Genomic DNA, 9618 nt, shown 5'->3' with positions numbered 1-9618 from the left:
CAACGGCATAGACAGTTCTCTTATAGCCTTAAAAACATTTGGGCGTGATAGCAGGGACACTAAGGGACTTCTTCAGGTTTTTTCAATCTCCCGGCCAAACAAAGAGCTGTGACAGGGTCCCGCAGCTAAGCAATTCGATGAGGGTGCGTCTGTCCGCTTCTTACCACGTGCAGTGCGCTGTCAGCAAATGGGCTTGAGCTGAGTTACTGATATTCCATAGGCTATTGCCATCCGGGAGGCGAAACGGAACCACCAAGCCTATCGTCCGCACGGGCTTACGGCGTTGGGTGGGGTGGCCCAAAGCACGACGAGACCTTAATCTGATGCCCCGAAGCGTCGAGTATTGTGTGTCGGGTGCTGGAGGATGTTGGAGAGGACGGAGATATGATGGATGTTGATGCTGGTAATGGTCGAAATGCTAAGTGAGTCTACTGCGTCTGTGTCTGTGTCTTTTTCTTGCTAATGCTCTGTTTAGGCAAAATGTGGAAGATACACTGGCGGCTTGTGTTGAATGCCTCCTACAATGCCTCAACCCGTCGCTAAGCATCTCCGCGCAGGGTACGTATTTACGTCGTTACTCTTTCACCACATATATTGATAAGATACTGACGGAGTCCAGTGGTGAATGACTATCTCGCCGAAATCACCCCCCTTCTCAACAAGGCGCTGAGTCACGGCGGGCGCAAGGTGCAGGTTACGCTGTACGAGCAACTGCAGCAAGTGTTCCGGGGCCTCGAAACGTGGGCTCCACACCGGGGCAGCGAGGAACCCGATCTACGTGAGCTGCAAGGGCCCTTGTCGGCGCTAGCGGGGGAGATGTTTGCGCGTGAGATTGATGTGTCGGCCGAAGCGATCCGCAAAGGGCGAGCTGAGGCCGCCGTGGGGTACATCTCACTGTGCCAGGGGCATGGGATGGAGGTGTACGGGGGGCTGCGGGAGGAGATGCAGAGGTGGAGGGCGGGCGAGCGGTCTGGTCCGTTGCAGAGTCTTCTTGACCGGGGGATGGAGAAGCTTGCTTAGAATCGAATGATAAGACCTGATGGATACATGTGTACCTAGTTGCAGAAGAAGAAGAAGTGAGGCTGGGTTGGTTGGGTAGGGAATTCTCTGTTCGCTTAACAGGGTCCGAGTCTAGAACGGCAGTCCGGAGTAGATAGATTTACGATCGGAGTGCAGATATGTAATTAATTAGGATCGGATGGAGGGACGGTGGATCGGGTGACCTGCAGGACCCTGTCTAACTACTAGTTAAGTAGGTAGCCTTATAGATCTGTACTCCAGAGCAAGTCTGGGACGATAGGGAAATCACCGGAAACATGATCCCTGCGCATAGTAGTCGAATACGGGATGATCTGTCTACTCCGTAGTCTGTACGAAAGGATCAGCTGATGCTGAGGCTCTCTGCTGGATCAGTCGGTGTTGAGATGATTAGGGTCGGCCGGGAGGATCCGAAGCAGAACGGATAAGCGAGTTACCAGTAAACTCCCTCGTGATAGGGACCAACTGGTAGTTGGTTAACTAGTTAGTGAGTTAGGATAGTTAGTCTATCGTAGTTAGCACTGGAGATAGACCAATAGCTGGATGGGCAGTGAGACATGGCGGGTGTTGGGCGTCTGCGGAGGAGGATCCAGACCGGTCCAGGCGAGTCTCGCGATGGGAGGCTAATTTAGATGCAGTCAACGCCCGGACTTGCGGTCCGTCCACAGAGGGGATTATGTCGGGTCCGAGAGTGAGCAGAATAAGATTAAGCATTTAGGTAGAAGAAAGGGACAAAAAGAGGGTTCGGAGTTGCCGACACTATATATAGGTGGTGAGTAGATTCTGCAGTGTCATGCACACAATAATAATAATAATAACAGCCTAGTTATAGGACCCTACTCCGAACTATCTGGGTTAGTACCGAGGATGCCACATCTACCGTAGACCGACCAACTACTACTTACTACTTAGTCCTTAGCACCTAGTAGTATTAGCCTACCACAACTAGTACTATACAGAACTGCTATACCACTACTAGACACTGGGAGGCAAATTCGCTCTCCAATCACATCACATAGCTCGCTCATTCAACGCTACGACCGAATCATCCTTACATGACTGCGCCTCGCGTAGGTTATTCCACATGGTTGGCATGTAGGCAAGTTGGCATGTTGGCCCCTGCTGTCTCTCGGATGTATTCCTTACTTGGTTGATTCCTCCACGCGAGACAGACAGACTCGGTTCCTGAGATCCGCCACCGGACCTCCACGGACTCTCGGGCTGGCTGATCCCTAGTTCGCTTCGCTTCGCGCCGGATGAGCTCCTTTCTCTTTTCTCTCCTCCATGCATGCATCGTCTGCCCGATCCGTTCTTCCCTAGTCTTAGATCGTGGACCGTGGTTTTTGCCCCACGGCCCTTCATCATGTATATACGCGCTGTCGGGCGGCGGTCATCTTATCCTCTCTTCTCAATTCCTTTCTTTCATTGACCTCCATTTCCCCGCATTATCCCAATCTTTCTCTCTTCGATCTCTGTTCCTTGTCTCCCCGCAGGTGGGTGTCGTGTCTCTGTCCTCTCCTCTATACAGACCACAGACCACAGACCACACCAGACCTCCGCGGAAGTAAGACTGTAAGACTCTCCCTCATCCTTCCCCAACCCATCAATCTCAATCCTAACCATTCCAGCCGCAACTCCCTCCTCATGACCGCCGTCAGCATCGTCAAACCCAGTCGTCGCGGGAATGTCTCCCGGAAACGTCCCCTCTGGCTCCCCATCATCGCGCCAAAAGACGAGACCATCCCATCCACTCCGGGCCCAAGTCTGTCCGTTGGGCCCATTAAGAATCCAATTCCCAGGTCGCGACTCCGTTTTCCCCCACGGTCTCGCACCGGATGCTGGTATGTCGCTTTCTTCCAACCAGACTGTGTGCGTGGGCGCGTTCTAATCTCCATCTAGGACTTGTCGGGTGAGTCGCTCATCTAACTGCAACAATGCGACTTGAGATAGCTAATCTCCTCGCCGACCGTGTAGAGTCGCAAAGGTGAGTCCAACGAGCAATTCCTTAAATTCAGATGATCGGATTGGTCTAACCGACTGCGCCAGTGAAATGCGATGAGAGTCACCCTCAATGCAATGTACTACTACACGTCCTCTCCGAACACACCGTCTTTACTAATCTCCCCAGCAATGTACCCGTCTCGGTCATGCCTGCGACTACAAACCCCGCCTCTGTTTCCGCGATGACACCCGTCGCGTCATGGAGAGAATGTCTTATGTCAAGATCGCCGGGAACGTCGTCTGGGATCGTACGAGCTACTTCTTTCTGATTCGTGTTCTCACACCCTAACATGGTCCAGCCAACGCAATCGCTCTGACGGCGCTTGCTTCGGACGCCCTACCCCACGACCTGCTCCCCTCCTTCGCCGTCCTCGCATCGGACGAGGAGCGCGAAAGGAAAGCCCAGGCCTCTATCCCCGGCACCTATCATGTCATTGTCATCCCCGAAAGCTTCGCTCATCTGCCTGAATACACCACGACGCCGTGCGACAAAGATCTAGACCCCCTCTCGTCGCCGATCAGTGCCGATGGCGAAAGCGACCACCTCGACAGCCCCATCGAAGTGGACGATCCCAACGTGGTGATCGTCAAGATCGTTCGAGACACCCGAAGATACCCATACTCCCACCGCCGGGATTCGACGCAAACCCCCGACTCCGACCTCCCGCTGCCTTTACCCGTCGACTCCGCCTTGTATCCGGCCATCCAGAGTATCGTGGACGAAGACCCCGCCCACGACAAATTCGATCTCAGGAACTATGAGATCGGTCTCTTTGACCACTTTCGCCATGTCGTCTGGCAGCAGTTGATGGCTGGGGGGACGATCTTTGCCCGTTCGAACCACCACCATTTGGATGTTGACCTATTCGAGCAAGAAGCGGCGAACTTTCCTCCGGTGGGTGGAGCGCCCCATCTACACAGGGATATTTGCTTATCAGTTTACAGCTGTACCATGCAATCCTGGCCGTGTCAGCTCTGAGTCGATTCCGGCAAGGAGATGACCAGAGTGTTCATAGCCTGCATTATGTCAACCAAGCGTATGACTATCTCCAGAACAACTTCGACAGCGCGAACGACGTGGTTTCCGACAGGATCTTTCTTACCTATTTCTTACTTTTGATTTATGAGGTGCGTCGAGTGTCATATGTTTCGCTGTCTGCGACACGGCTAACGACTCTTAGACGATCGCGCCGAGAACCACTGCTTCCTCCGTATGGTCCCATCATGTCTCTCGTCTTCTGCAAATATACATCGCCCGGCAAACAACCCTGGGCGGAGAACGGTATCCATTCATCATCTGGTGGATCTGCAATATCGACCTGCATGCCCTTCTCAGCGGCATCGGGACGGGAGAGTTCGTGAGGACCGTCATCGATCACAACATCTACCCGGGGCTGGACTTTCTGCTCTATCGCATGGAGGACGGCCGCTATCCAGCCGAGCCGGACAACCTGTCCATGACATTACGCCTATATCATAATACGTTTACGCTGCTCGTCCGACTGGGGCTGTTTGCGGCCAGCGCGCGAGAATTCCGCCAGTCATACCCTGATTCGCCGCTTGACCACCAGCTCAACGCCGCAGAGGAACTGCGCGAGGAGCTGCGGCGGCTGTGGGGGTCCTCGGAGATGTGTTATTTGGTCGAGAATCGGGAGAGCCTTCCCGAATTGGCACAATATATCCTCCAACAGGTATGCCCGCTCCACCGCTCCGTCAACCTATCCACAAACGCAGCCCTAACATCTAACTGTAGATCACGATCCTCTTCCACACCGCTCTCCTCTTCTCCTACACCAGCCTCTGGCCCCGACAGCGGCTGGAACAGGGGCAAGCGACCGAAGACGAAATCCACCACCATGCGACGATGATCCTGCAACTGGCGGAAACGCTGATCCCCAGCGATGGCGAGTGCGGTCGCAATCTGATCGGGTTTCCGATGTTTTTGGCTGGGGCGGTGGCGGCGTCGAGCGGGCTGAAAATCCGCGCGTGGCAGTTGCTGTCCCGGCTGGAGGAGGAGGAAATGGGGTATAATGCATCGACGACGAATTACCTGCTGCAACTGGTCTACGAGCGACAGATGCAACACTCACGGCATGGAGGGGAGGCGATTTGGATCGACTGGATGGAGCTGGTGGCTGCGCGCGAGTGTCCGGTGCATTATGGATGAGGTCATGATGTTATGATTTTTATTTTTGTTCGTTATGGATGCGATGACTGGAGTATGGATATGATATGATATGGTTATGGATATGGGTATGGATCTGGATGGGTGGATGGGTGGATGTACATGTACCTACTTACGGAGTATACCAAGTCAACGAAGTTGTGGATCCAACTGGTCAACCATGGATCAAGTGTTTACTGCAACTGCAACTGCAACTACAACACACCTCTGCCTAAAAGAATACTTAGTCCACAGCAAACCTTCATCACAAACAAGGCACATGCGTCGCAGCAATATACCCTGTCATTCGCTCGTATACTGGCGCCGAGTCGGTTAGATAGTCCGCCGGGGCCAATGGCTGCATGCGCTTCAGCTGGGAAAATCCCCGGCGCTTAAGTTATTAACGATAGGGAATATCCCATCATCATCGGGTACACATCCTCCTCCTCTTCCTCCTCCCCTCACTCTCACTCCCATCCAGAAAGGGTTCTACTCCTTTTCGTCCCTTCTGTGGTGGTCACCGTCTCGTCACGGACTAATTACCTGCCCGCTCTCTGTCTCTAAGCGCCGACTCCCCGCATCGCTGCCTCACCCCTCATCACTCGCTGACTTCGTCTCGGATGGTGGCAGCCTGCAGTCTGTTCAGTACTTTTGCTCGATAACCGCCACCACTCTCAACCTGAGCAGCCGGGGAACACTCTCTCCCATCACCATGAATCCTGCCATCCGTCCGGGCAATCGCTCCGATGAGGAGCTGTTTCTCAACACCACCGGGCAACCGCGGGCGGAATCCCCGGTCGTTGAGCCATTGCGCATTAACAAACGCGACACCCCTTCGCCTGCTGCACAGAGCAATCCTCTCCCCTATCCCGACGACCGTCCACGCCCACACCAGATGCGCTCCTCCAGCTCCAGCAGCTCGAGTCCTACCGCCGACCCGGGTCGCTCAGCGGGGTCACCGAGGCCCACCGAGTACCCTGCCGCGCTCCGGCCGCGAGATGGCCGTGAACCGAAGCCGGCCACGCTGGCGGAGCGTCGAGGAAACATACCCAAGCCGCTTCCAGAGTCCCCCGCCAGCGACGGCCCGGACCGAGAGGGGCTCTTTGCGAGGAAATACCAGCGTGGTCCGGCGCCCCCTCCCGCGGTGACTGGGGCACAGTTGGATGGGAATAACTATACCGACTACCGTCAGCAGCAGTACTGGCCGCCGCCCCAGCCTTTGAGCTCTGCTGGACCCTCCGCGAGCCAGACCCTGCAACCGCCCAACAACGCCATCAATCGCATTAGCTCCACCGCATCCACCTCCACCACGCGAGCCCAGCGAGGCTCTCCCCCACCCCCGGAGACCCCCATCGTCGAACCCGGTCACCCGCCGGCCTCGGATATCGAGGCGCGATATGCTGCCTCGGGCATCGCGGGCACCTCGACGCTCACCGGCTTACAGGCTCAGAGCGCCGCCGCGCAGCGACGAGCAGAACAGTATGCCGGCCAGCAGCCCCGGAACCCGGTGCAGAGGCCGTGGACGCCGACCGAACAGCCGGGCTCGCAACCCCACGGCCCACCCACAGTGTACCAGGGAGCAGAGGTAGTATCCGATGGCCCTGCGCCGAACACGCTCGCCGCAAACAAACCTGCGGCCGCCGCCGCCTCCCCACCGCCGCCGGCTCAGCATCCGGCGAGAATCCCGCAAAATGCGCTGGAGCAGGACCTCGAGCGCATGCGCATTAGCTCGTCGCCTCCGCCGGCGTACTCCAGCGTCTCTGGACCGGCCGCTTCGCAGGGATATCCGAATGAGAAGCAGCGCATGCCGGCGTCGACCGCTCCGCCGGTGTCGGCAGGCGCTCATCCTGCTATGGCGGCGCCTGCTGCTGCTGCCAGTGCTGCTGCAATGCCTGTCACTGCGGTGCAGGAACATCCGGCGTTTGCGAATGACCCGGCGCTTCAGCAGCCTCTCCGGCAGTCGCCGGTAAATAATGCGCAGAATGGCCTCCCGCAGGAGCCACAGCAGCAGGTCCAACAAGCCCAGGTCGGCACCCTTCCGCCCGCCTCTGGTGTCCCTCCTGCGTCGCCTCCGCCGCTCCCAGAGGGCTGGATCGCCCATCTCGACCCGAACTCGGGGCAGTACTACTACATCCACCTGCCCACGCAGTCGACGCAGTGGGAGTTCCCGAAGGGGCCGACGCCGTTGAACCTCAACGAGACCCCCCTGTCGCCGGTAGGAAGTGTCTACAGCAGTCATCCGCTTACGTCGCCGGGGCTGTCGGCGTTCGGGAAGCCGATGGCTTCGCCGGGGCTGCCCATGACACCAGGGTATGAGAGTCTGCAATCGCCAGTCGCAGCGGGATTCACCGGCCCGCCTCCGAGCAGCGGCGTCGACCTGTATAAAGTGGCGCCCACCAATGGAGTCTACTTCGGACCGTATCTCCGTTACACCAACATGGATATCGAGCGAGGTCTGTGGCTCGGGTCCATCCTGCTGGTGACGGATGCGGCCCAGCCGCCGACCATCCACATCCACCAGAGCGTCGACCTGTCGCCCAACCCTCGCCAGCTGAAGGCGTTCCCAATTGCGGTCCATCGACGATGGACGTTCTACAAGTACGAGGTTGACCTGCGGATGGAGGAGTCGGGCCCCGCCAAATGGACGTACGCGATTACCTCGCACCTCGGCTGCACGCGCTACGAGTTTCTAGTCGCTGGACGATACGAAACAAACTGGCGGTTCATCGCCACCTCCGGCAACGACTTCTCTTTGAACGTGAACGCTAACGAGCGGTCCCGGCTGGGTGGCGTGGGGTTCATGTGGAAAGACATCATGCAGAAGCACAACGAGATTGGCGGGTTCCATGCGCAGCTGTGTCTGGGCGGCCAGATCTACGCGGATCGCATGTGGAAGGAAATCGCCTCCCTCAAGCAGTGGCTGGCGATCAGCGGAAAAGACGCCCGGAAGAATGTGCCTTGGACGGCGGCCCACGAGGAAGACGTGTCGCATGCGTACTTCCATTACTACACGAGCCACTTTGACCAGCCATACCTGCGGGAGTCGTTTGCGCAGATCCCCTACGTCTGTCAGCTGGATGACCATGATATGTGAGTGATCGTATTTTTTAGGCGCTGATAGAGGCCCATACCTGACCGTGCTAGCTTCGATGGCTTCGGCTCATACCCCGAGCACATGCAGTTCTCGAACATGTTCAAGAACATCGGCCGCATCGGCATCGAGATGTATCTGCTCTTCCAGCACCACACCACGCTGGATATCCTCCGCAACGTCAGCACCGACACGGACCTGTTCACCATCACCGGCACCGGCTGGCATTTCGTCAAGTATCTCGGTCCTGCGGTGGTGGTCGTCGGGCTGGACTGTCGCTCTGAGCGGAACCCTCACCAGGTCGTCGCCGGCCCGACCTACCAAGGCATCTTTCCCAAAGTGGCCATGCTGCCGCCGTCCGTGCAGCACTGTCTGTGGATGATCTCCGTGCCCGTGGTGTACCCGCGGCTGGAGACGGCTGAGCACATCGCCCACACCGTGGCGTCTGGCAAGCGGGCCGTCACCGGCGCCTACAACGTCCTGGGCAAGGTGACCAGCTCGGTGGCTGGGGTCGTCGGCGCCAAAGAGGTGGTCGGGTCAGGGTTCGACTCGGTGAAGCGGGCCGTCGGCAAGTCTGGGCTGATGGGAGGGATTCTGAGTCCATTCGGCGAGTTTGACCTGATGGACGAGCTGCGCGATCAATGGACGCACGAGTCGAAGGTGCCCTCTCCTAAACCCGCATCCATGCGCACAAGCTAATGTTAGTGACAGGACCTCGAACGCACATACCTCATCCGCACGCTCCAAGGCATCGCGCACCAAAAGTCGCTAAGAATGACCTTCCTCTCCGGCGCCGTCAACGCCTGCGGCGCCGGCCTCGTCCACGACCCAGCCCACCCCTCCGACCACAAAACCATGTACCAGCTCATCTCGTCGTCCGTCGTGAACAGCCCGCCGCCCAGCTACATCCTCAAACTGCTGCACGGCAGCAACAAGCCCATCTACATCCCGGCCAACGGGCACCGCTCCACGCCGTCCCAGCCTACCGATACCAAGGAAGACATGATGGAGATCTTCCAGTCGGATGTGACGGGGCAGAGCCGCGAGCACCGGAAGTTGATGGGGCGGCGCAACTATGTGGCAATCGTGGCGTATGACCCGGACCTGGTCTCGACGTTCGGGCAGCACCAGGGCCATGGCGGGAAGCTGAACCTTGCGGCGGATTTTATGGTGCAGGGCGAGGGGGCGTATGGGAATGTGGTGAAGTTTGGGCCGGTCATTGTTCCGAGTTTGGGGTGAGCCTATTAATTGGGAGTATGTTGTTATTTCTTATGTGTGTTGATCCAGCGTTTAGATTCTAGTCATAGCATAGCTTTCATTAAGC

The 9618-nt window shown here is 57.3% G+C and overlaps 3 protein-coding genes across 3 annotated transcripts in view; all 3 read left to right on the top strand.

Moving 5' to 3' along the window:
• ATEG_07429 (ECM29 family proteasome component) overlaps positions 1–1020 on the top strand; it is a gene marked incomplete at both ends in the record, with an annotated part of 5844 nt that extends 4824 nt beyond the window's left edge. Inside the window, 3 exons of the mRNA XM_001216050.1 lie at positions 221–287; positions 476–558; positions 620–1020. Of these exons, the coding sequence (XP_001216050.1) occupies positions 221–287; positions 476–558; positions 620–1020 (551 nt within the window). The remainder of the gene's footprint in view (positions 1–220; positions 288–475; positions 559–619) is intronic.
• A 2218-nt stretch (positions 1021–3238) lies between these two features.
• Positions 3239–5206, top strand: ATEG_07428 (uncharacterized protein; the record flags this gene model as incomplete). The annotated part of the gene is made up of 5 exons (XM_001216049.1): positions 3239–3287; positions 3339–3934; positions 3985–4167; positions 4221–4730; positions 4793–5206. 5 exons carry the CDS (start codon positions 3239–3241, stop codon positions 5204–5206), a joined length of 1752 nt encoding a protein of 583 aa, XP_001216049.1.
• A 709-nt stretch (positions 5207–5915) lies between these two features.
• ATEG_07427 (WW domain protein) lies at positions 5916–9533 on the top strand (the record flags this gene model as incomplete). The annotated part of the gene is made up of 4 exons (XM_001216048.1): positions 5916–8293; positions 8348–8836; positions 8894–8954; positions 9006–9533. The coding sequence occupies 4 exons, from the start codon at positions 5916–5918 to the stop codon at positions 9531–9533; spliced, it is 3456 nt and encodes a 1151-aa protein (XP_001216048.1).
• Positions 9534–9618: the final 85 nt, after the last annotated feature.

This window comes from Aspergillus terreus, genomic scaffold, assembly GCF_000149615.1.
Source record: "Aspergillus terreus NIH2624 scaffold_11 genomic scaffold, whole genome shotgun sequence".
Classification (NCBI taxonomy): domain Eukaryota; kingdom Fungi; phylum Ascomycota; class Eurotiomycetes; order Eurotiales; family Aspergillaceae; genus Aspergillus; species Aspergillus terreus.
The sequence above is the reverse complement of the archived record's forward strand: the minus strand, read 5'-3'. Positions and strand labels throughout refer to the sequence as shown.